The sequence below is a fragment of the Oncorhynchus gorbuscha genome, linkage group LG15, assembly GCF_021184085.1.
Source record: "Oncorhynchus gorbuscha isolate QuinsamMale2020 ecotype Even-year linkage group LG15, OgorEven_v1.0, whole genome shotgun sequence".
In the NCBI taxonomy this organism is placed as follows: Eukaryota; Metazoa; Chordata; class Actinopteri; order Salmoniformes; family Salmonidae; genus Oncorhynchus; species Oncorhynchus gorbuscha.
In genome coordinates, this window is record NC_060187.1 from 81002594 (window position 1) to 81028977 (window position 26384).

Sequence of the window (26384 nt, forward strand, 5' to 3'; positions counted from 1 at the left end):
GTGATTCTGCGTAAGTGGTCAAACATTGGGGTTGCCCTCCTATTGGATGTCACTTGTATCCCGCTAATGATTGAAGAAAAGTGTTACATAGCTAGAGCAGACTTGGGCGCTTATGCAGTTATTGCCGTTAGCCGTGAACGCCATCTTGGATCTAGAAGGTTTCTAAACGGCGAAAACAGGAAAATAGATACTTTCGTTCTTATTTTGTAATTTCCCCCACTAGCTGATGATGAAGAAACACGAGTCATGACGTCGCCTCTTTATTTACTGATATAGTTAAAATCTGTAAATCTGAGAGGATTGTGGACTGAGGAAATTTCCGCAGTTTACTGTAACTTGGTTTGTTTATGTTATTCAACCCGGACATGGACTCTTCTAACCCAGGTACAGTAAAGTTTTAAACTTGTGGGAATAAGTTCAAATGTTACAGGTGATAATGCAGATGGAAAATTGGCGATCCGTGGCCCTTTGACCGAATCTGTCACTTTCTCCAGATTGCGTCTGATGACAGCAGTAGGGAGCGAGATAGCTCAGCTGGGGCTAAACTAACTGGCCAGCGAAAGCAAGCTAACTGAATATTTTACTTTGAATTGAATAATTTAACTAGCTAGCTATTGACGTTTCTGTCTTTCTTGCGAAATCGAAGTTAGCAAGTTAGCTACCAACATTGGCAAATAGCTTGTCTTACATTTAGCTGGCATGACCTGATGTTAATGTTGCCAACTCGCCATGTTAGCTTAGCTAGTTATCATTTTTAGCTCGCTTGCTAGGTGACCGACTTGCGTAGGTTATGCTCAGATAAGTTAGCTATTAACTAGCAAGCTAGTTTGTGTCGATGTTTCATCAAAACAAGTGTTATTTTGAACGAACGATTAGCTTTTTGGCCAGCTAACAGTTACCTTGTTCTGCTTGGCTTAGCATAGCTAGCGAGTTAGTTGTAGCTACAGTATTTGTTAGCGAGCTAGCTTTGTGGCTAGGTAAGTTAACGCATAGCCAGTTTCATTACCAGAGAGGCAATAGCTAGCTCGCTATACTCACAACTGCAGTGGTCACATGCTCTGGCTTGGAGAGCTGCATGGTTCAATCCAGCATTCACACACTTTCATTTTATTCGTCTAATCAATTCTTACGATTGGTTGATTAACGTTAGTTGACTCAGGTGTGTTACTACATGGCTGTCTGGAGCAACATATGTCCCGGCAGATATGTTTATGTAAAAATTAAATAAACAAACAGTTGTGTTACTGAAGTGGATACACTTGGAGCAACGTGTAACGTTACCTTGAGTAATTTATCTCTGTCTGTCTGTGTGTGTGGCAGACATACCAGATGACTCTCTGGGTTTGGGAGCCGGTGGGGCCCAGGCAAGCAGCAGTGCTGTTGTGCCAAAAGGGTCCAATAAGAGACGAGCTGCGTGAGTATAGTATACAATGCCAATGAATCAGCCAATGAATCAGTCAATCACTATGTCACATAACTTTAACAGATGGTCCATAGCTATGACAGCACAGGGTAGAAGTAACTTTAACAGATGGTCCATAGCTATGACAGCACAGGGTAGAAGTAACTTTAACAGATGGTCCATAGCTATGACAGCACAGGGTAGAAGTAATTTTAACAGATGGTCCATAGCTATGACAGCACAGGGTAGAAGTAACTTTAACAGATGGTCCATAGCTATGACAGCACAGGGTAGAAGTAACTTTAACAGATGGTCCATAGCTATGACAGCACAGGGTAGAAGTTGTCCATAGGTGCAGAATCAGAATCGCACCGATAAGTTGTTGATCCATTCTTTACAAACATGGATTCTGTCTACTTCCTCACAGGCCAGACTTTGATGATGATGATGATGATGGAAGCAAGCTCTTCAGGTAGGACTGACACCTGTCTCTCGCTCTTTCTTGCTCTCTCATCTCTCTCCCTCTCTATCTGATCTGACTGTATTGTGCTGGTTGTTTTGATGACAGATCTTCTCTGTCTTTGACCAGGTGTGATGACGATGGAGGAGGAGGAGACAAAGAGCGATTTGCCAGGTAGAATAAGGAGGTTGTTTGTGCGTGTGTATAATACAGATATTCTGCATGCACACATCCCGAGACACCAGATTCCCTATCACACCGCTGTGATTCTTGTCACTACTACTAACCCCTGAGCTCAGGGACACCTGTTCACTCCTATCAATCCCTTTCTTCTGAGCACAACCCCTTTCTCTCCCTCCTTCCCCCTCTGCTTCTCCCTCTCAGGATCTCTGAAGTCTTTTTCTTTCAGCACTTCCTCTCCTCTATCACTCCGTCTCGCTTTGAAAGACCAGGTTCTCTCTATCTCGATCTCTACATTTATCTGTCGTATTGATGGATCATTCACTCCTTGTTATATTTATCAATCCATGCTTGTTCCATCTATCTCATCCTAATCTGAAAATATCATTTGGTTACGCCAACACTAAACTCTACTCCATGTTGTCCACCTACCTGCCCACCTCTTCCCATTTATATCCCTCCCTCTTTCTCTCCACCTCACCCCATCCCTCCTCTACCTCTTACTCTCTGCCCCTCCTATTTCTTCCCATCTCTACACCATCCCTGTCCCTCCTCCTACTCTCCTCTCTTCCTCTCCTCCCTCATTCCCTCGCTCCAGGGAGAACCACAGTGAGATAGAGCGGCGGCGGAGGAACAAGATGACTGCTTACATCACAGAGCTGTCGGACATGGTTCCCACCTGCAGCGCGTTGGCACGGAAACCAGATAAGCTGACCATCCTGCGCATGGCCGTGTCCCACATGAAGTCTCTGAGAGGGAGCGGCAACACTGCAGCAGACGGGACATACAAACCATCCTTCCTCACCGACCAGGTTAGAGAAAGAGAGGGAGGGAGGAAGGAAAGGGAGGAGAGGGGGCTGAGAGATGAAAAGGAGGAAATGTTATCATGTGTGTTTGTTGCACAATAATAACTGAGTGTATCTTCCATGTCATCTCTCCCTCCATCGTTCTCTCTCTCCTCTACCTCTCCTTTCCTCTCTCTCTCCCCATCCCTCTCTTTGTAGGAGCTGAAGCACCTGATCCTGGAAGCTGCTGATGGCTTCCTGTTTGTGGTGTCGTGTGAGAGTGGGCGGGTCGTCTACGTGTCAGACTCCCTGACCCCTGTTCTTAACCAATCACAGTCCGACTGGCTAGGCTCCTCACTCTACGACCAGCTCCACCCGGACGACGGAGACAAACTACGAGAGCAGCTCTCTACTGCAGAGAGTAACAATACAGGTACACACAGGTGGTACAGATGAACTACAGGAGCAGCTCTGTACTGCAGAGAGTTATAATACAGGTGGTACAGATGAACTACAGGAGCAGCTCTGTACTGCAGAGAGTCATAATACAGGTGGTACAGATGAACTACAGGAGCAGCTCTGTACTGCAGAGAGTTATAATACAAGTGGTACAGATGAACTACAGGAGCAGCTCTGTTCTGCAGAGAGTTATAATACAGGTGGTACAGATGAACTACAGGAGCAGCTCTGTTCTGCAGAGAGTTATAATACAGGTGGTACAGATGAACTACAGGAGCAGCTCTGTACTGCAGAGAGTTATAATACAGGTGGTACAGATGAACTACATGAGCAGCTCTGTTCTGCAGAGAGTTATAATACAGATGAACTACAGGAGCAGCTCTGTTCTGCAGAGAGTAACAATACAGGTGGTACAGATGAACTACAGGAGCAGCTCTGTACTGCAGAGAGTTATAATACAGGTGGTACAGATGAACTACAGGAGCAGCTCTGTTCTGCAGAGAGTTATAATACAGGTGGTACAGATGAACTACAGGAGCAGCTCTGTACTGCAGAGAGTTATAATACAGGTGGTACAGATGAACTACATGAGCAGCTCTGTTCTGCAGAGAGTTATAATACAGATGAACTACAGGAGCAGCTCTGTACTGCAGAGAGTTATAATACAGATGAACTACAGGAGCAGCTCTGTTCTGCAGAGAGTTATAATACAGTTGGTACAGATGAACTACAGGAGCAGCTCTGTACTGCAGAGAGTTATAATACAGATGAACTACAGGAGCAGCTCTGTTCTGCAGAGAGTTATAATACAGGTGGTACAGATGAACTACAGGAGCAGCTCTGTACTGCAGAGTTATAATACAGTTGGTACAGATGAACTACAGGAGCAGCTCTGTACTGCAGAGAGTTATAATACAGGTAGGAGACACACACAACACTAATGACTGTAGGTAACGACCCTTCTCTCTCTTTCTCAGGGAGGATGTTAGACCTGAAGACAGGAACAGTTAAGAAGGAGGGACAGCAGTCCTCCGTCAGGATGTGTATGGGAGCCAGACGATCCTTCATATGTAGGATGAGGTGTGTGTGATGAGCTTGCATGTGTATATGGCTGTATGCACCTGTGTTGGGCGTGTGTATTCTGAAATGTGTGTGTTTGTAGATGTGGTTCGTGTCCAGTGGAGCCCATGTCTATGAACAGATTGAATTTCCTGCGGAGCAGGAACAGGTGAGATCATTCTTGTGTATTTTACTGTAAAAAGTGCATTCGGAAAGTATTCAGACCCCTTGACTTTTTCCACATTTTGTTATGTTTTAAAACGTATTAAATACACATTTTTCCTCATCAATCTACACACAATACCATAATGACAAATCGAAAACAGGTTTTTATACATTTTTGCACATTTATTAAAGATAAAAAACAGAAATACCTTATTTACATAAGTATTCAGACCCTCTGCTATGAGACTCGAAATTGAGCTCATGTTCATCCTGTTTCCATTGATCATCCTTGAGATGTTTCTACAACTTGATTGGAGTCCATCTGTGGTAAATTCAGTTGATTGGACATGATTTGGTAGTTTTAAAACGTTAAATACACATTTTTCCTCATCCACCCATACATAGAATGTATGCACACATGACTGTAATTTACATAAGTCGACTTTGGATAAATTGAGCTCATGTTCTGCTAAATGGCATATATTATTATTATTATTATTTGGAAAGGCACACACCTGTCTATAAAAGGTCCCACAGTTGACAGTGCATGTCAGAGCAAAATTCAAGCCACGTTGTTGAAGGAATTGTCTATAGAGCTCAGAGACAGGATTGTGTCGAGGTACTAGAGACAGATCTGGGGAAAGTTTCCAAAATATTTCTGCAGCATTGAAGTTCCACAAGGGCACAGTGGCCTCCATCATTCTTAAATGGAAGAAGTTTGGAACCACCAAAACTCTTCCTAGAGCTGGCTGCCCAGACAAACTGAACAATCTGGGGAGAAGGGCCTTTGCCAGGATGGTGCCCAAGAACCCGACGGTCACTCTGATAGAGCTCCAGAGTTCATCTGTGGAGATGGGAGAATCTTCCAGAAGGACAACCAACTCTGCAGCACTCCACTAATCAGTTATTTATGGTAGAGTGGCCAGACTGAAGCCACTCCTCAGTATAAGGCTCATGACAGCCTGCTTGGAGTTTGCCAAAAGGCATTTATATGACTCTCAGACCTTGAGAAATAAGGTTGTCTGGTCTGATGAAACCAAGATTGAACACTTTGGCCTGAATGCCAAGCGTCACGTCAGGAGGAAACCCGGCACCATCCCTACGGTGAAGCATGGTGGTGGCAGCATACTGTGGGGATGTTTTTCAACGGCAGAGACTGCGAGACTAGTCAGGATCAAGGCAAAGATGAACAGCACAAAGTACAGAGAGATCCTTGATGAAAACCTGCTCCTGGGAGCTCAGACTGCGGCGAAGGTTCACCTTCCAACAGGACGATGACTCTTAAGCACACAGCCAAGACAACGCAGGAGTGGCTTTCTGGACAAGTTTCTGAATGTCCTTGAGTGGCCCAGCCAGAGCCCGGACTTGAACCCGATCAAACATGGAGAAACACGAGAGGAGCTGGTCAGCGACGCTCCCCATCCAACCTGACTGGGTTTGAGAGGATCTTCAGAGAAGAATGGGAGAAACTCCCCAAATACAGGTGTGCCAAGCTTGTAGCGTCATACCCAAGAAGACTCTGGGCTCTAATTGCTGCCAAAGGTGCTTCAACAACTGAGTAAAGGGTCTGAATACTTTTGTAAATGTCATGTTTCAGTGAACTATGCCTTGACTGGTAGTGTTCTCCCCTGTAGGAATGGTCTGGGCCCACCCAAGGATGGAGAGCCTCAGTATGTGGTGGTCCACTGCACTGGATACATCAAGTCCTGGCCCCCCACAGGTAACTAACTAACTAACCTATGGCATAGCTCTTATATCAAATCAAATGTTATTGGTCACATACACATGGTTAGCAGATGTTAATGCGAGTGTAGCGAAATGCTTGTGCTTCTAGTTCCGACAATTCCCCAACAACTACCTAATACACACAAATCTAAAGGGGTGAATGAAAATATATACATATAATTATATGGATGAGCGATGCCTGTGCGGCATAGGCAAGGTGCAATAGATGGTATAAAATACAGTATATACATATGATATGAGTAATGTAAGATATGTAAGCATTATTCAAGTGACATTATTTAAAGTGGCATTGTTTAAAGTGAGTAGTGATCAATTTATTAAATCGTCCAGTGATTGGGTCTCAATGTAGGCAGCAGCCTCTCTGAGTTAGTGATTGCTGTTTAGCAGTCTGATAGCCTTGAGACAGAAGCTGTTTTTCAGTCTCTCTGTCCCAGCTTTGATGCACCTGTACTGACCTCGCCTTCTGGATGATAGCGGGGTGAACAGGCAGTGGCTCGGGTGGCTATTGTTCTTGATGATCTTTTTGGCCTTCCTGTGACATCGGGTGCTGTAGGTGTCATGGAGGGCAGGTAGTTTGCCCCCGGTGGTGCGTTGTGCAGTCCGGCGCCGCCAGAGTCGCCCTCCTATTCGGGGCCCGCTGCAAGGGTCCCCAGTCCGGGGTCGACGGCGAGGGTCGTCGCTCCAGAGGCGCCACCTAAGTCGGCCAAGACTAAGGTGGAGTGGGGTCTACGTCCCGCACCAGAGCCGCAACCGCGGATAGATGCCCACCCAGACCCTCCCCTATGGGTTTAGGTTTTGCGGCCGGAGTCCGCACCTTTGTGGGGGGGGGGGGGGTGTATTGTCATGTCCTGACCTCAGAGATCCTTTTTATGCCTCTATATTGGTTTGGTTGGGGTGGGCATTCTATGTTGTTTTTCTATGTTTTCTTTTCTATGCGTTTGGCCGGGTATGGTTCCCAATCAGAGGCAGCTGTCTATCGTTATCTCTGATTGAGAACCATACTTAGGTAGCCTTTTCCCACCTAGTGTTTGTGGGTAGTTATTTCCTGTTTTGACCTTTCAGGACTGTTTCGGTTTTCATTTCTTACATTCACTTTTATTTTTATATTTTCGTGTTCTGGTATAATAAATAATCATAGACACTTACCACGCTGCGTTTTGGTCCGATCCTTCCTACTCATGATCCGATGAAGACGAAGATCGTTACATTCCTACCTTCACCACCTGGGTGCGGCCCGTCAGAATGTCCAGGACCCAGTTGCACAGGGCGGGTTTGAGACCCATGGACTCAAGCTTAATTGTCAGCTTGGAGGGTACTATGGTGTTGAATGCTGAGCTGTAGTCAATGAACAGCATTCTTACATAAGTATTCCTCTTGTCCAGATGGGATAGGGCAGCGTGCAGTGTGATGCCGATGGCATCGTCTGTGGACCTGTTGGGGCGGTAAGCAAACTGAAGTGGGTTTAGGGTGTCAGGTAAGGTGGAGGTGATATGATTCTTGACTAGTCTCTCAAAGCACCTCATGATGACAAAAGTGAGTGCTACGGGGAGATAGTCATTTAGTTCAGTTATCTTTGCCTTCTTGGGTACAGGAACAATGGTGTCCCTCTTGAAGCGGGGACATCAGACTGAGATAGGGAGTGATTGAATATGTCCGTAAACACACCAGCCTGTCTGCATGCTCTGAGGACGCGGCTGGGGATGCCATCTGGGCCAGCAGCCTTCCAAGAGTTTTACTCACGTCGGCCGCGACGGTAACACTGTATTATCTTCATAGCGGGCAAAGAAGGTGTTTAGTTTGTCTGGAAGCAAGATGTTGGTGTCTGTGACGAGGCTTGTTGTCTTTTTGTAGTCCGTGATTTCCTGTAGACCCTGCTACATACGTCTGGTGTCTGAGCCGTTGAAGTGCGACTCCACTTTGTACCGGCATATATCCAATGTATACACTACTGCTGCATACTGAGTCATGTTTGCCTGCTCGCATTTCAGGGGTGAATCTAACAGATGAGGAAGCAGACAATATTCAGGGGAGTCGCTACTGTCTAGTCGCCATCGGTAGACTTCAGGTAAGATGGGACAATTTAATGTCCAATGTTTGGATAGGCTCATGGAACCACCATCTTGCAGACGCTTGTTCCCCCCTTGTTGTCTAGGTGACCTCTTGCCCGAGCGACACAGACATAAACAGCATCAGCGTTCCGGTGGAGTTCATCTCTCGTCACAACTGCCAGGGCCTCTTTACATTCGTAGACCACCGCTGCATGGCCACAGTGGGCTACCAGCCTCAGGTAGGCCTCACTCACAGCCTGGGGCTAAAGTAGGACAAACACCCAGCATCGCATTTCACAGTGTATCAGGATACAGTATGTGTTTAAACTGTGTATCAGGATACAGTATGTGTTTAAACTGTGTATCAGGATACAGAATGTGTTTAAACTGTGTATCAGGATACAGTATGTGTTTAAACTGTGTATCAGGATACAGTATGTGTTTAAACTGTGTATCAGGATACAGTATGTGTTTAAACTGTGTATCAGGATACAGTATGTGTTTAAACTGTGTATCAGGATACAGAATGTGTTTAAACTGTGTATCAGGATACAGAATGTGTTTAAACTGTGTATCAGGATACAGTATGTGTTTAAACTGTGTATCAGGATACAGTATGTGTTTAAACTGTGTATCAGGATACAGAATGTGTTTAAACTGTGTATCAGGATACAGTATGTGTTTAAACTGTGTATCAGGATACAGTATGTGTTTAAACTGTGTATCAGGATACAGTATGTGTTTAAACTGTGTATCAGGATACAGAATGTGTTTAAACTGTGTATCAGGATACAGTATGTGTTTAAACTGTGTATCAGGATACAGTATGTGTTTAAACTCTGTGACAGCTGTAAGCTTGATCTAACTTTTTCTGTGTTGTGTGTGTGTGTGTGTTCCCCAGGAACTGCTGGGTAAGAACATCTTGGAGCTGGCCCACCCTGAGGACCAGGAGCTGCTGAGAGACAGCTTCCAGCAGGTGGTCAAGCTGAAGGGTCAGGTGCTGTCCGTCATGTTCCGCTTCCTGTCCAAGACCAGAGACTGGCTCTGGATCAGGACCAGCTCCTTCACCTTCCAGAACCCCTTCTCTGAGGAGATAGAGTACATCATCTGTACCAACGCCAACGTCAAGTAGGTGCTGTATACACACACAGACACACATCATCTGCACCAACGCCAAGTAGGTGCTGTATACACACACAGACACACATCATCTGCACCAACGCCAAGTAGGTGCTGTATACACACACAGACACACATCATCTGCACCAACGCCAAGTAGGTGCTGTATACACACACAGACACACATCATCTGCACCAACGCCAACGTCAGTTAGGTGCTGTATACACACACAGACACACATCATCTGCACCAACGCCAAGTAGGTGCTGTATACACACACAGACACACATCATCTGTACCAACGCCAAGTAGGTGCTGTATACACACACAGACACACATCATCTGCACCAACGCCAACGCCAAGTAGGTGCTGTGTACACACACAGACACACATCATCTGCACCAACGCCAAGTAGGTGCTGTATACACACACAGACACACATCATCTGCACCAACGCCAAGTAGGTGCTGTATACACACACAGACACACATCATCTGCACCAACGTCAAGTAGGTGCTGTATACACACACACACACATCATCTGCACCAACGCCAAGTAGGTACACACACACCAGCACCAACACCAAGTAGGTACACACACACACACACGTACACACACATCTGCACCAACTCAAACTTGAAGTACCAACCCGCACACACGTATTATCTGCACCAACGCCAAGTAGGTACACACACACCTGCACCAACGCCAAGTAGGTACACACACACCTGCACCAACGCCAAGTAGGTACACGCACACCTGCACCAACGCCAAGTACGTACACACACACCTGCACCAACGCCAAGTAGGTACACACACACCAGCACCAACACCAAGTAGGTACACACACACACACACGTACACACACACGTACACACACATCTGCACCAACTCAAACTTGAAGTACCAACACACACACACACACACACACACACACGTATTATCTGCACCAATTCAAACTTGAAGTACTAACACACACACACACACACACACACACACGTATTATCTGCACCAACTCAAACTTGAAGTACCAACACACACACACACACACATATTATCTGCACCAACGCAAGTCACCTGAGTGTGAGACGCCTACAACACATCGACACCACAACTCTATTCCACCTCAACAGCTGAACATCTCCACTCTGTCTAACCAATCTGTTGAGCCACCTTAGGAAATGTGATGTCATCTCCTCCAGGATGTGTGTTTGTCAGTATGTTCACCTCCCCTCCATTTCTTTCTCTCCCTTCCTTTCCTCCTCACCCCTTGTTTTTGTTGTGGGCCAGTAGAACCTCGACTCAGGACACCCTCACCCCCCTCTCGTCCTCAGGGGTGTCTTTGCCCCCCTCGCTGGGGGAGAGCAGTCCTAACTTCCCCCCTGTGCCCCACAGCCCAGGGCAGGTGGCTGCCAGGTGAGACCCACTTAACCCCCCCCCTGGCATGGGTCAGCTGGGGCTGCTGCTGCTGCTGCTGCTTTACTGGAGACTACAACTCTATTTCTCTCTTGTTCCCTTTATTCTCTTGTTCTCTCTGGTCTGGTTCAGAGTTCACCCCTTGGTAAGGGCTGTGGATTGTTACTTGTCTTGACCGGGCCTTTCTGTTTTTGGGTGATTCCCCGTCTCCCTCTCCCTCCTCAACAGCAGTAAGATATCCATCATGACCACGGTGTTGGTAATGAACCCCCTCTCCCTCCTCAACAGCAGTAAGATATCTATCATGACCACGGTGTTGGTAATGAACCCCCTCTCCCTCCTCAACAGCAGTAAGATATCCATCATGACCACGGTGTTGGTAATGAACCCCCTCTCCCTCCTCAACAGCAGTAAGATATCTATCATGACCACGGTGTTGGTAATGAACCCCTCTCCCTCCTCAACAGCAGTAAGATATCCATCATGACCACGGTGTTGGTAATGAACCCCCTCTCCCTCCTCAACAGCAGTAAGATATCTATCATGACCACGGTGTTGGTAATGAACCCCCTCTCCCTCCTCAACAGCAGTAAGATATCTATCATGACCACGGTGTTGGTAATGAACCCCCTCTCCTCTTTCCTTCTTGGTTACCATAGTGACTGGTGGTGGGGCAAGTGCTGTTGGTCGGCAGGTGTTTTGGTTTCCCAAGCAGCGGTGGAGGGCCTTGACACAAATGATATTTTCTGTTGTCACTGCTAACTCTTTTTTTCTCTCTCTACCACCCCTTCTTTTCTCCCTCTACCACTCTCTACCACCCCTTCTTTTCTCCCTCTACCACTCTCTACCACCCCTTCTTTTCTCCCTCTACCACTCTCTACCACTCCCTCTTTTCTCCCTCTACCACTCTCTACCACTCCCTCTTTTCTCCCTCTACCACTCTCTATCACTCCCTCTTTTCTCCCTCTACCACTCTCTACCACTCCCTCTTTTCTCCCTCTACCACTCTCTACCACTCCCTCTTTTCTCCCTCTACCACTCCCTCTTTTCTCCCTCTACCACTCTCTACCACTCCCTCTTTTCTCCCTCTACCACTCTCTACCACTCCCTCTTTTCTCCCTCTACCACTCTCTACCACTCCCTCTTTTCTCCCTCTACCACTCTCTATCACTCCCTCTTTTCTCCCTCTACCACTCTCTACCACTCCCTCTTTTCTCCCTCTACCACTCTCTACCACTCCCTCTTTTCTCCCTCTACCACTCTCTACCACTCCCTCTTTTCTCCCTCTACCACTCTCTACCACCCCTCTTTTCTCCCTCTACCACTCTCTATCACTCCCTCTTTTCTCCCTCTACCACTGTCTACCACTCCCTCTTTTCTCCCTCTACCACTCTCTATCACTCCCTCTTTTCTCCCTCTACCACTCTCTATCACTCCCTCTTTTCTCCCTCTACCACTCTCTATCACTCCCTCTTTTCTCCCTCTACCACTCTCTACCACTCCCTCTTTTCTCCCTCTACCACTCTCTATCACTCCCTCTTTTCTCCCTCTACCACTCTCTATCACTCCCTCTTTTCTCCCTCTACCACTCTCTATCACTCCCTCTTTTCTCCCTCTACCACTCTCTATCACTCCCTCTTTTCTCCCTCTACCACTCTCTATCACTCCCTCTTTTCTCCCTCTACCACTCTCTATCACTCCCTCTTTTCTCCCTCTACCACTCTCTACCACTCCCTCTTTTCTCCCTCTACCACTCTCTATCACTCCCTCTTTTCTCCCTCTACCACTCTCTATCACTCCCTCTCTTTTCCTCCCTCTACCACTCTCTACCACCCCTTCTTTTCTCCCTCTACCACTCTCTATCACTCCCTCTTTTCTCCCTCTACCACTCTCTATCACTCCCTCTTTTCTCCCTCTACCACTCTCTATCACTCCCTCTTTTCTCCCTCTACCACTCTCTACCACTCCCTCTTTTCTCCCTCTACCACTCCCTCTTTTCTTCTCCCTCTACCACTCTCTACCACTCCCTATTTTCTCCCTCTACCACTCTCTATCACTCCCTCTTTTTCCCTCCCTCTACCACTCCCTCTTTTCTCCCTCTACCACTCTCTATCACTCCCTCTTTTCTCCCTCTACCACTCTCTATCACTCCCTCTTTTCTCCCTCTACCACTCTCTATCACTCCCTCTTTTCTCCCTCTACCACTCTCTATCACTCCCTCTTTTCTCCCTCTACCACTCTCTATCACTCCCTCTTTTCTCCCTCTTACCACTCTCTATCACTCCCTCTTTTCTCCCTCTACCACTCTCTATCACTCCCTCTTTTCTCCCTCTACCACTCTCTATCACTCCCTCTTTTCTCCCTCTACCACTCTCTATCACTCCCTCTTTTCTCCCTCTACCACTCTCTATCACTCCCTCTTTTCTCCCTCTACCACTCTCTACCACCCCTTCTTTTCTCCCTCTACCACTCTCTATCACTCCCTCTTTTCTCCCTCTACCACTCTCTATCACTCCCTCTTTTCTCCCTCTACCACTCTCTATCACTCCCTCTTTTCTCCCTCTACCACTCTCTACCACTCCCTCTTTTCTCCCTCTACCACTCCCTCTTTTCTCCCTCTACCACTCTCTACCACTCCCTATTTTCTCCCTCTACCACTCTCTATCACTCCCTCTCTTTTCCTCCCTCTACCACTCCCTCTTTTCTCCCTCTACCACTCTCTATCACTCCCTCTTTTCTCCCTCTACCACTCTCTATCACTCCCTCTTTTCTCCCTCTACCACTCTCTATCACTCCCTCTTTTCTCCCTCTACCACTCTCTACCACTCCCTCTTTTCTCCCTCTACCACTCTCTACCACTCTCTACCACTCCCTATTTTCTCCCTCTACCACTCTCTACCACTCCCTCTTTTCTCCCTCTACCTCTCTCTACCACTCCCTCTTTTCTCCCTCTACCACTCCCTCTTTTCTCCCTCTACAAACTCCCTCTTTTCTCCCTCTACCACTCTCTACCACTCCCTCTTTTCTCCCTCTACCACTCTCTACCACTCCCTCTTTTCTCCCTCTACCACTCTCTACCACCCCGTCTTTTCTCCCTCTACCACTCTCTACCACTCCCTCTTTTCTCCCTCTACCACTCTCTACCACTCCCTCTTTTCTCCCTCTACCACTCTCTACCACTCCCTCTTTTCTCCCTCTACCACTCTCTACCACTCCCTCTTTTCTCCCTCTACCTCTCTACCACTACCACTCCCTCTTTTCTCCCTCTACCACTCTCTACCACTCCCTCTTTTCTCCCTCTACCACTCTCTACCACTCCCTATTTTCTCCCTCTACCACTCTCTACCACTCCCTCTTTTCTCCCTCTACCACTCTCTACCACTCCCTCTTTTCTCCCTCTACCTCTCTCTACCACTCCCTCTTTTCTCCCTCTACCACTCCCTCTTTTCTCCCTCTACCACTCCCTCTTTTCTCCCTCTACCACTCCCTCTTTTCTCCCTCTACCACTCTCTACCACTCCCTCTTTTCTCCCTCTACCACTCTCTACCACTCCCTCTTTTTCTCCCTCTACCACTCTCTACCACTCCCTATTTTCTCCCTCTACCACTCTCTACCACTCCCTCTTTTCTCCCTCTACCACTCTCTACCACTCTCTATCACTCCCTCTTTTCTCCCTCTACCACTCTCTACCACTCCCTCTTTTCTCCCTCTACCACTCTCTACCACTCCCTCTTTTCTCCCTCTACCACTCTCTACCACTCCCTCTTTTCTCCCTCTACCACTCTCTACCACTCCCTCTTTTCTCCCTCTACCACTCTCTACCACTCCCTCTTTTCTCCCTCTACCACTCTCTACCACTCTTTTCTCCCTCTACCACTCCCTCTTTTCTCCCTCTACCACTCTCTCCCTCTACCACTCTTTTCTCCCTCTACCTCCCTCTACCACTCTACCACTCCCTCTTTTCTCCCTCTACCACTCTCTACCACTCCCTCTTTTCTCCCTCTACCACTCTCTACCACTCCCTCTTTTCTCCCTCTACCACTCTCTACCACTCCCTCTTTTCTCCCTCTACCACTCTCTACCACTCCCTCTTTTCTCCCTCTACCACTCTCTACCACTCTCTATCACTCCCTCTCTTTTCCTCCCTCTACCACCCGTCTTTTCTCCCTCTACCACTCTCTACCACTCCCTCTTTTCTCCCTCTACCACTCTCTATCACTCCCTATTTTCTCCCTCTACCACTCTCTACCACTCTCTATCACTCCCTCTCTTTTCTCCCTCTACCACTCTCTACCACTCCCTCTTTTCTCCCTCTACCACTCTCTACCACTCCCTCTTTTCTCCCTCTACCACTCTCTACCACTCCCTCTTTTCTCCCTCTACCACTCTCTACCACTCCCTCTTTTCTCCCTCTACCACTCTCCACTCTCTTTTCTCCCTCTACCACTCCCTCTTTTCTCCCTCTACCACTCCCTCTTTTCTCCCTCTACCACTCCCTCTTTTCTCCCTCTACCACTCTCTACCACTCCCTCTTTTCTCCCTCTACCACTCTCTACCACTCCCTCTTTTCTCCCTCTACCACTCTCTACCACTCCCTCTTTTCTCCCTCTACCACTCTCTACCACTCCCTCTTTTCTCCCTCTACCACTCTCTACCACTCCCTATTTTCTCCCTCTACCACTCTCTACCACTCTCTATCACTCCCTCTCTTTTCTCCCTCTACCACTCTCTACCACTCCCTCTTTTCTCCCTCTACCACTCTCTATCACTCCCTCTTTTCTCCCTCTACCACTCTCTACCACTCCCTATTTTCCCCCTCTACCACTCTCTACCACTCTCTATCACTCCCTCTCTTTTCTCCCTCTACCACTCTCTACCACTCCCTCTTTTCTCCCTCTACCACTCTCTACCACTCCCTCTTTTCTCCCTCTACCACTCTCTACCACTCCCTCTTTTCTCCCTCTACCACTCTCTACCACTCCCTCTTTTCTCCCTCTACCTCTCTCTACCACTCCCTCTTTTCTCCCTCTACCACTCCCTCTTTTCTCCCTCTACCACTCCCTCTTTTCTCCCTCTACCACTCCCTCTTTTCTCCTTCTACCACTCTCTACCACTCCCTCTTTTCTCCCTCTACCACTCTCTACCACTCCCTCTTTTCTCCCTCTACCACTCTCTATCACTCCCTCTTTTCTCCCTCTACCACTCTCTACCACCCCCTCTTTTCTCCCTCTACCACTCTCTACCACTCCCTATTTTCTCCCTCTACCACTCCCTCTTTTCTCCCTCTACCACTCCCTCTTTTCTCCCTCTACCACTCCCTCTTTTCTCCCTCTACCACTCTCAACCACTCCCTCTTTTCTCCCTCTACCACTCTCTACCACTCCCTCTTTTCTCCCTCTACCACTCTCTACCACTCCCTCTTTTCTCCCTCTACCACTCTCTACCACTCCCTCTTTTCTCCCTCTACCACTCTCTACCACTCCCTCTTTTCTCCCTCTACCACTCTCTATCACTCCCTCTTTTCTCCCTCTACCACTCTCTACCACTCCCTCTTTTCTCCCTCTACCACTCTCTATCACTCCCTCCTTTCTCCCTCTACCACTCTCTACCACTCCCTCTTTTCTCCCTCTACCACTCTCTATCACTCCCTCTTTTCTCCCTCTACCACTCTCTACCACTCTCTACCACTCCCTCTTTTCTCCCTCCACCACTCTCTACCACTCCCTCTTTTCTCCCTCTACCACTCTCTATCACTCCCTCTTTTCTCCCTCTACCACTCTCTATCACTCCCTCTTTTCTTCCTCTACCACTCTCTATCACTCCCTCTTTTCTCCCTCTACCACTCTCTATCACTCCCTCTTTTCTCCCTCTACCACTCTCTACCACTCCCTATTTTCTCCCTCTACCACTCTCTATCACTCCCTCTTTTCTCCCTCTACCACTCTCTATCACTCCCTCTTTTCTCCCTCTACCACTCTCTACCACTCCCTATTTTCTCCCTCTACCACTCTCTATCACTCCCTCTCTTTTCCTCCCTCTACCACCCTGTCTTTTCTCCCTCTACCACTCTCTACCACTCCCTCTTTTCTCCCTCTACCACTCCCTACCACTCCCTCTTTTCTCCCTCTACCACTCTCTACCACTCCCTCTTTTCTCCCTCTACCACTCTCTATCACTCCCTCTTTTCTCCCTCTACCACTCTCTACCACTCCCTCTTTTCTCCCTCTACCACTCTCTACCACTCCCTCTTTTCTCCCTCTAACACTCTCTATCACTCCCTCTTTTCTCCCTCTACCACTCTCTACCACTCCCTCTTTTCTCCCTCTACCACTCTCTACCACTCCCTCTTTTCTCCCTCTACCACTCCCTCTTTTCTCCCTCTACCACTCTCTATCACTCCCTCTTTTCTCCCTCTACCACTCTCTACCACTCCCTCTTTTCTCCCTCTACCACTCTCTACCACTCCCTCTTTTCTCCCTCTACCACTCTCTACCACTCCCTCTTTTCTCCCTCTACCACTCTCTACCACTCCCTCTTTTCTCCCTCTACCACTCTCTACCACTCCCTCTTTTCTCCCTCTACCACTCTCTACCACTCCCTCTTTTCTCCCTCTACCACTCCCCTCCCTTTTTCTCCCTCTACCACTCTCTATCACTCCCTCTTTTCTCCCTCTACCACTCTCTACCACTCTCTACCACTCCCTCTTTTCTCCCTCCACCACTCTCTACCACTCCCTCTTTTCTCCCTCTACCACTCTCTACCACTCCCTCTTTTCTCCCTCTACCACTCTCTACCACTCTCTATCACTCCCTCTCTTTTCCTCCCTCTACCACCCCGTCTTTTCTCCCTCTACCACTCTCTACCACTCCCTCTTTTCTCCCTCTACCACTCTCTATCACTCCCTCTTTTCTCCCTCTACCACTCTCTATCACTCCCTCTTTTCTCCCTCTACCACTCTCTACCACTCCCTATTTTCTCCCTCTACCACTCTCTATCACTCCCTCTCTTTTCCTCCCTCTACCACCCCGTCTTTTCTCCCTCTACCACTCTCTACCACTCCCTCTTTTCTCCCTCTACCACTCCCTACCACTCCCTCTTTTCTCCCTCTACCACTCTCTACCACTCCCTCTTTTCTCCCTCTACCACTCTCTATCACTCCCTCTTTTCTCCCTCTACCACTCTCTACCACTCCCTCTTTTCTCCCTCTACCACTCTCTACCACTCCCTCTTTTCTCCCTCTACCACTCTCTATCACTCCCTCTTTTCTCCCTCTACCACTCTCTACCACTCCCTCTTTTCTCCCTCTACCACTCCCTCTTTTATCCCTCTACCACTCTCTATCACTCCCTCTTTTCTCCCTCTACCACTCTCTACCACTCCCTATTTTCTCCCTCTACCACTCTCTATCACTCCCTCTTTTCTCCCTCTACCACTCTCTATCACTCCCTCTACGACTCCCTCTTTTCTCCCTCTACCACTCTCTATCACTCCCTCTTTTCTCCCTCTACCACTCTCTATCACTCCCTCTTTTCTCCCTCTACCACTCTCTACCACTCCCTCTTTTCTCCCTCTACCACTCTCTACCACTCCCTCTTTTCTCCCTCTACCACTCTCTATCACTCCCTCTTTTCTCCCTCTACCACTCTCTATCACTCCCTCTTTTCTCCCTCTACCACTCTCTACCACTCCCTCTTTTCTCCCTCTACCACTCTCTATCACTCCCTCTTTTCTCCCTCTACCACTCCCTCTTTTCTCCCTCTACCACTCTCTACCACTCCCTATTTTCTCCCTCTACCACTCTCTATCACTCCCTCTCTTTTCCTCCCTCTACCACTCCCTCTTTTCTCCCTCTACCACTCCCTCTTTTCTCCCTCTACCACTCTCTATCACTCCCTCTTTTCTCCCTCTACCACTCCCTCTACTCCCTTTTCTCCCTCTACCACTCTCTACCACTCCCTATTTTCTCCCTCTACCACTCTCTATCACTCCCTCTCTTTTCCTCCCTCTACCACTCCCTCTTTTCTTCCTCTACCACTCTCTATCACTCCCTCTTTTCTCCCTCTACCACTCTCTATCACTCCCTCTTTTCTCCCTCTACCACTCTCTATCACTCCCTCTTTTCTCCCTCTACCACTCTCTATCACTCCCTCTTTTCTCCCTCTACCACTCTCTATCACTCCCTCTTTTCTCCCTCTACCACTCTCTCACTCCCTCTTTTCTCCCTCTACCACTCTCTATCACTCCCTCTTTTCTCCCTCTACCACTCTCTACCACTCCCTCTTTTCTCCCTCTACCACTCTCTACCACTCTCTATCACTCCCTCTCTTTTCCTCCCTCTACCACCCCGTCTTTTCTCCCTCTACCACTCTCTTTTCCCTCCCTCTTTTCTCCCTCTCCCTCTACCACTCTCTATCACTCCCTCTTTTCTCCCTCTACCACTCTCTATCACTCCCTCTTTTCTCCCTCTACCACTCTCTACCACTCCCTATTTTCTCCCTCTACCACTCTCTATCACTCCCTCTCTTTTCCTCCCTCTACCACCCCCCTCTTTTCTCCCTCTACCACTCTCTACCACTCCCTCTTTTCTCCCTCTACCACTCCCTACCACTCCCTCTTTTCTCCCTCTACCACTCTCTACCACTCCCTCTTTTCTCCCTCTACCACTCTCTATCACTCCCTCTTTTCTCCCTCTACCACTCTCTACCACTCCCTCTTTTCTCCCTCTACCACTCTCTACCACTCCCTCTTTTCTCCCTCTACCACTCTCTATCACTCCCTCTTTTCTCCCTCTACCACTCTCTACCACTCCCTCTTTTCTCCCTCTACCACTCTCTACCACTCCCTCTTTTCTCCCTCTACCACTCCCACTCCCTCTTTTCTCCCTCTACCACTCTCTATCACTCCCTCTTTTCTCCCTCTACCACTCTCTACCACTCCCTATTTTCTCCCTCTACCACTCTCTATCACTCCCTCTTTTCTCCCTCTACCACTCCCTCTTTTCTCCCTCTACCACTCCCTCTTTTCTCCCTCTACCACTCTCTATCACTCCCTCTTTTCTCCCTCTACCACTCTCTATCACTCCCTCTTTTCTCCCTCTACCACTCTCTACCACTCCCTCTTTTCTCCCTCTACCACTCTCTACCACTCCCTCTTTTCTCCCTCTACCACTCTCTATCACTCCCTCTTTTCTCCCTCTACCACTCTCTATCACTCCCTCTTTTCTCCCTCTACCACTCTCTACCACTCCCTCTTTTCTCCCTCTACCACTCTCTACCACTCCCTCTTTTCTCCCTCTACCACTCCCTTTTCTTTTCTCCCTCTACCACTCTCTACCACTCCCTATTTTCTCCCTCTACCACTCTCTATCACTCCCTCTCTTTTCCTCCCTCTACCACTCCCTCTTTTCTCCCTCTACCACTCCCTCTTTTCTCCCTCTCTACCACTCTCTCCCTCTCACTCCCTCTTTTCTCCCTCTACCACTCTCTATCACTCCCTCTTTTCTCCCTCTACCACTCCCTCTTTTCTCCCTCTACCACTCTCTACCACTCCCTATTTTCTCCCTCTACCACTCTCTATCACTCCCTCTCTTTTCCTCCCTCTACCACTCCCTCTTTTCTCCCTCTACCACTCTCTATCACTCCCTTTTTCTCCCTCTACCACTCTCTATCACTCCCTCTTTTCTCCCTCTACCACTCTCTATCACTCCCTCTTTTCTCCCTCTACCACTCTCTATCACTCCCTCTTTTCTCCCTCTACCACTCTCTATCACTCCCTCTTTTCTCCCTCTACCACTCTCTATCACTCCCTCTTTTTTCCCTCTACCACTCTCTACCACTCCCTATTTTCTCCCTCTACCACTCTCTATCACTCCCTCTCTTTTCCTCCCTCTACCACCCCGTCTTTTCTCCCTCTACCACTCTCTACCACTCCCTCTTTTCTCCCTCTACCACTCTCTACCACTCCCTCTTTTCTCCCTCTACCACTCTCTACCACTCCCTCTTTTCTCCCTCTACCACTCTCTATCACTCCCTCTTTTCTCCCTCTACCACTCTCTATCACTCCCTCTTTTCTCCCTCTACCACTCTCTACCACTCCCTCTTTTCTCCCTCTACCACTCTCTACCACTCCCTCTTTTCTCCCTCTACCACTCTCTACCACTCCCTCTTTTCTCCCTCTACCACTCTCTATCACTCCCTCTTTTCTCCCTCTACCACTCCCTCTTTTCTCCCTCTACCACTCTCTACCACTCCCTATTTTCTCCCTCTACCACTCTCTATCACTCCCTCTCTTTTCCTCCCTCTACCACTCCCTCTTTTCTCCCTCTACCACTCTCTACCACTCCCTATTTTCTCCCTCTACCACTCTCTATCCCTCTCCCTCTCCACTTTCCTCCCTCTACCACTCCCTCTTTTCTCCCTCTACCACTCTCTATCACTCCCTCTTTTCTCCCTCTACCACTCTCTATCACTCCCTCTTTTCTCCCTCTACCACTCTCTACCACTCCCTCTACCACTCTCTACCACTCCCTCTACCACTCTCTACCACTCCCTCTACCACCCCCTCTTTTCTCCCTCTCTTTTGTCTCTCTCCCTTTCCCCCCCTTTCCAGACAGTTGCAGCAGCAGCAGCAAGCAGAGTTGGGGGGAGGAGGGAGAGATGGTCTGTACGAGGCAGGGCAGGTTACACTTCCACAGGTAAGACTAGCACTGACTAAAACACAGACCTAACTGGGGCCTCAACCCCACAACAAGCCCCTCATCCAGTGGTGCTGCACTACACTGTATGTGTGATCGTTCTATTGTTCGCTGTAACATGGACAATAAAGTTGTATTGTTGGACCTACCTCCAAGCCTTTAGTGAGTATTGACCGCTTGTTGACCGTTGTCCATGTCAGATGCCTGTCCAGGCCGTGACCGCAGCTGGAACTGACCACAGTAAGACCAGGGACAAGGCAGAGATGCACCCCTCCATGTACCCCAACCCAGACCAGGCCAAGTTCCTGCCCTCCACCTCTGCCCCCGGAGTACCCATCTACCCTCAGGACAACAACTACACCACTGCCAACCGCTCCAACGAAACATACAGCAGGTATGACCACTAGCCTCTGTTGTACTGTTTTAAACTGATCTAAGGGCCATGTATACTGAATCAGAGATTGTCATTTCATGTTGTTATGAACTAATTCCAGGTCAGTAGGGATGGCTCAGATGGTGCAGCCATCCCACTCCGCAGGCCAGGTGCTGGCTCAGATGGTGCAGCCATCCCACTCCGCAGGCCAGGTGCTGGCTCAGATGGTGCAGCCATCCCACTCCGCAGGCCAGGGGATGGCTCAGATGGCGCAGCCATCCCACTCCGCAGGCCAGGTGCTGGCTCAGATGGTGCAGCCTTCCCACTCCGCAGGCCAGGTGCTGGCTCAGATGTCCCGTCAGAACGGGGCACCCCCCTCCAACAGCAGCCCCCTACAGGGAGGGGCAGTGGTGAGCTGGCCGGGGCCAGCAGCAGGGGCTAGACCCCCCTTCAACAACCAGGTGAGACAGCTGGCAGCTGCAGGTAGAAGCTGTCCACTCAGCCTGAAGTTTAGATCCTCTGTTGTTGCCCAAAGTGCTACAGATGTAGAATCTTAATTTAAGACTTTTCTACCACCCCCTCTAAATGTATAACAGGAAATATGAATTATTTTGTGGATTATAATTTTATTGTGGAAATTACAAATGTCAGAAGCTTTTTTTAAACCTCAAATACAATACAAGTTTAAAATTGGCTGCATTGCAGGACAGTTTTCCTTGAACAGGGTTATGAAATGTAAATCCTACATCTGTAGCTGGCATGATGGGGATGAGTGCTCTGAGGTTCTTTCTGTAGCTGGCATGATGGGGATGAGTGCTCTGAGGTTCTTTCTGTAGCTGGCGTGATGGGGATGAGTGCTCTGAGGTTCTTTCTGTAGCTGGCATGATGGGGATGAGTGCTCTGAGGTTCTTTCTGTAGCTGGCATGATGGGGATGAGTGCTCTGAGGTTCTTTCTGTAGCTGGCGTGATGGGGATGAGTGCTCTGAGGTTCTTTCTGTAGCTGGCGTGATGGGGATGAGTGCTCTAAGGTTCTTTCTGTAGCTGGCGTGATGGGGATGAGTGCTCTGAGGTTCTTTCTGTAGCTGGCGTGATGGGGATGAGTGCTCTGAGGTTCTTTCTGTAGCTGGCGTGATGGGGATGAGTGCTCTGAGGTTCTTTCTGTAGCTGGCGTGATGGGGATGAGTGCTCTGAGGTTCTTGCATCTCTGTATCTTAGCGTTGTATAGGACCTCATCTTTTATTCCTGTGTAATCTGTGTTTTGAGTATCACACCCAGACAGTTTCAACAGTAAATATATAACAGAAACCTTGTACGTTTATAAAGTGTGAATAATAACATGGTGTTGTTCACCACCCGCCCAGCAGGTGGTGCCCCAGGCAGGGAAGGCCCTGTCTCCCCAGTTTGCCATGGGGAGTTTTGTTGGGGGCTCTTCCTCCTCATTTGGGGCGATGCCCACCACTGCCGCTCCGACCCCCACCATGGGGGCTAACTACCCAAATATCAACCCCCGCGCCAGCCTCAATACCAACGGATACGGTATGAGAGAGAGAGAGAGAGAGAGAGAGAGAGAGAGAGAGAGAGAGAGAGAGAGAGAGAGAGAGAGAGAGAGAGAGAGAGAGAGAGAGAGAGAGAGAGAGAGAGAGAGAGAGAGAGAGAGAGAGAGAGAGAGAGAGAGAGAGAGAGAGAGAGAGAGAGAGAGAGAGAGAGAGAGAGAGAGAGAGAGAGAGAGAGAGAGAGAGAGAGAGAGAGAGAGAGAGAGAGAGAGAGAGAGAGAGAGAGAACTACAGTACAGTGTTTGTTTATGCTGGTGTAGTTAGATACTGAATCGCCCATTGTCTATGATAGATGGCTTGGGGTCGGGGCAGCAGTTCTCCTCCAGGGCAGCGGAGGCAGTGTGGCCCCAGTGGCAGGGCCAGCAGCAGGCTCAGAACAGGGCAGAGCAGCACCTCCACACACAGAACAACCAGCCTGACATCTTCCCTGTAAGTCTCTCTCCTTCCACCTATATCAATCTGTCCTTCTCTTCCCCATGTCTCTATCTGTACCTTTTGTTATGTGTTGTCATGTTGCTTTCAAGTTAAATCTTTCTCTCTCTCTAGGATGTTCTCGCCATGCTGGACCAGCCGGCCAACTTCAACAACGATGACTTTGAGATTCCCATCTACCCCTCTTTCAACGAGTGACCCCACATACACTCTTCCACTTACCTCCTCTGTCTCTCAAATGTCTCCTTCTCTCTCATTTGGTGCACCTTTGCTCTCTTTCTTGGCCTTTCGTGATCCAAAGAGAGCATGTCTAATTATCGCTCAGATGATTGTACTGCCAGGGTGGAGAAAGTGAGTTAATCAGGGAAGAGAGAGTGAAATCAAGTATAGGTATGCAAATGCAGGTTCAATAAACACGTGAAAGGGGGAGAGAGAGAGAAGAGATCAGGGTTCAGCGATAGTTGGGCAAATGTAAAATGACATCTGTAGCTAGCACTGCCCAAGATCCACAGCCAGTGGATTTGTTGTAGAGATGTAACACACAATCCCACCTGAGCCCTGAGGCAGGCACTGCTTCACCAGTAACACACAAACATGGCCTTTCACTAACCGAGTCAGCTGTGTGTTTAGATCTATGCTGCTCCACTGGTCTGTACATCATATGGATAGATCAGTCCAATCATTCACTTGAAGTCTCAGGCAATCCAGGTGATCTACAGCTTTGGGGGAATATGTGGGAATATATATATATGGGAATATTCTGATCTGAAGCCTGTGAATATCCTCTATCTGCTCCCCTCGCTGTGTTAGCTTAGCAACCCGTAGCATGTTCAAAAGGACACTGTCCTCACGCAGGCAGATTTCTACGAACACTTTTATATTTGTACACAGTGTACATTGACGATGTCACCTATCAATGTGGTTATGGTGGTTTCAGGTGGAAAAGAGGGAGAGATGTCTATGACTAGTGAGGGGAGAGAGATGTCTATGACTAGTGAAGGGAGAGAGATGTCTATGACTAGTGAAGGGAGAGAGCTGTCTATGACTAGTGAAGGGAGAGAGATGTCTATGACTAGTGAAGGGAGAGAGATGTCTATGACTAGTGAAGGGGGAGAGATGTCTATGACTAGTGAAGGGAGAGAGATGTCTATGACTAGTGAGGGGAGAGAGATATCTATGACTAGTGAGGGGAGAGAGATGTCTATGACTAGTGAGGGGAGAGAGATGTCTATGACTAGTGAGGGGAGAGAGATGTCTATGACTAGTGAAGGGAGAGAGATGTCTATGACTAGTGAGAGGAGAGAGATGTCTATGACTAGTGAGGGGAAGAGGGGGATATGACTAGTGAGAGGAAGAGGGGGATATGACTAGTGAGAGGAAGAGGGGGATATGACTAGTGAGGGAAGAGGGGGATATGACTAGTGAAGGGAAGAGGGGGATATGACTAGTGAAGGGAAGAGGGGGATATGACTAGTGAGAGGAAGAGGGGGATATGACTAGTGAGAGGAAGAGGGGGATATGACTAGTGAGAGGAAGAGGGGGATATGACTAGTGAGAGGAAGAGGGGGATATGACTAGTGAAGGGAAGAGGGGGATATGACTAGTGAGAGGAAGAGGGGGATATGACTAGTGAGAGGAAGAGGGGGATATGAAACTACAACCTGATGTATTCCTACATATACCCCGTATATAAGTCAAGTGTTTATATACGGTTATATGTCTACTGGAGGTGTTTGTATAACTTTATTGATCTCAACCTGAATGCACAGCAATCCCAGGGTCCCTTTCTCACTCGTTTGTATTCCTTCCTCTGTTGCCCAGGGTTACCCAGCACACTCTTCCTCCTCTCACGCTCTTCCTCAATCACCCTCCCAAGTGTGCTTTCTCTTCTACTTACACTAGGAAAAGGAAAATGAAAAGAAGACATTGGAAAGCAATAATTTACAAGCAGGAATGATGTTATTTTTTTGAAGCCATTCTTTGTTGTCCTACATGTTTTTATATTGATTATTGTTCTTGAATATGGAAATACACAGGAAATAGTAATGATTTGATTGACTGATGTTTTTATTTTCTGGCCTTTTGATTGGCTCTTCCAGTTTTGTAGCCATTGCTACTTCGTGATAGGTTGTTTTTGATGTACATTGATCAGGGCATCTTGTTCAGGACAGAAAGGTCCTGTTTAGAATTGACAAGATTCCTCATTTAACATGACACAGAATCAGGCCATGATGTTTGGCCTGAAATTCAAGTCATTCTAATCATGTTCCAAACACATGAGGTTGGCAATTAATACACTTTTCTTTTTTGCAGTAGATTCAATCAAAGTTCATCCTTATCGAGATCGTTTGACATTCATAAATATGATCTCAATCAAACATTTGTTTTCTGAAATCGATTGTGATGTTTAGTAAGTCACTATAACACTCTTATACAGGGAAACAAAGAATTCTGATTGGGCAACAGAGGGCTGTGAATTTTAAGGTTCGGA

General features: G+C 48.1%; 1 protein-coding gene across 8 annotated transcripts; it reads left to right on the plus strand.

The window, feature by feature from the left end:
- Positions 1–82: 82 nt before the first annotated feature.
- LOC123998193 (aryl hydrocarbon receptor nuclear translocator) lies at positions 83–24957 on the plus strand. Of its 8 annotated transcripts, none has more exons than XM_046303212.1 (20): positions 83–384; positions 1321–1414; positions 1830–1874; positions 1971–2036; positions 2641–2854; positions 3047–3260; positions 4264–4366; positions 4449–4514; positions 6145–6230; positions 8245–8321; positions 8409–8543; positions 9206–9432; positions 10720–10842; positions 21451–21535; positions 21736–21929; positions 22030–22162; positions 22247–22369; positions 23270–23444; positions 23754–23890; positions 24008–24957. In XM_046303212.1, exons 1-20 carry the CDS (start codon positions 348–350, stop codon positions 24089–24091), a joined length of 2418 nt encoding a protein of 805 aa, XP_046159168.1. In that variant the 5' UTR covers positions 83–347; the 3' UTR covers positions 24092–24957. The 8 variants fall into 8 exon arrangements, with proteins under 8 accessions (XP_046159168.1, XP_046159170.1, XP_046159164.1 ...); XM_046303214.1 differs by having other exon boundaries at positions 22030–22120; XM_046303208.1 differs by having other exon boundaries at positions 84–384; positions 22030–22369.
- Positions 24958–26384: the final 1427 nt, after the last annotated feature.

Excerpts from the sequence above, each read along its gene's own strand:
- LOC123998193 (XM_046303208.1), top strand. The coding sequence starts at position 348 with ATGTTATTCAACCCGGACATGGACTCTTCTAACCCAG. Across the intron at positions 2,037-2,640 it reads GACAAAGAGCGATTTGCCAG|GGAGAACCACAGTGAGATAG; the intron begins GTAGAATAAGGA and ends CCCTCGCTCCAG. Across the intron at positions 8,544-9,205 it reads CAGTGGGCTACCAGCCTCAG|GAACTGCTGGGTAAGAACAT; the intron begins GTAGGCCTCACT and ends TGTGTTCCCCAG.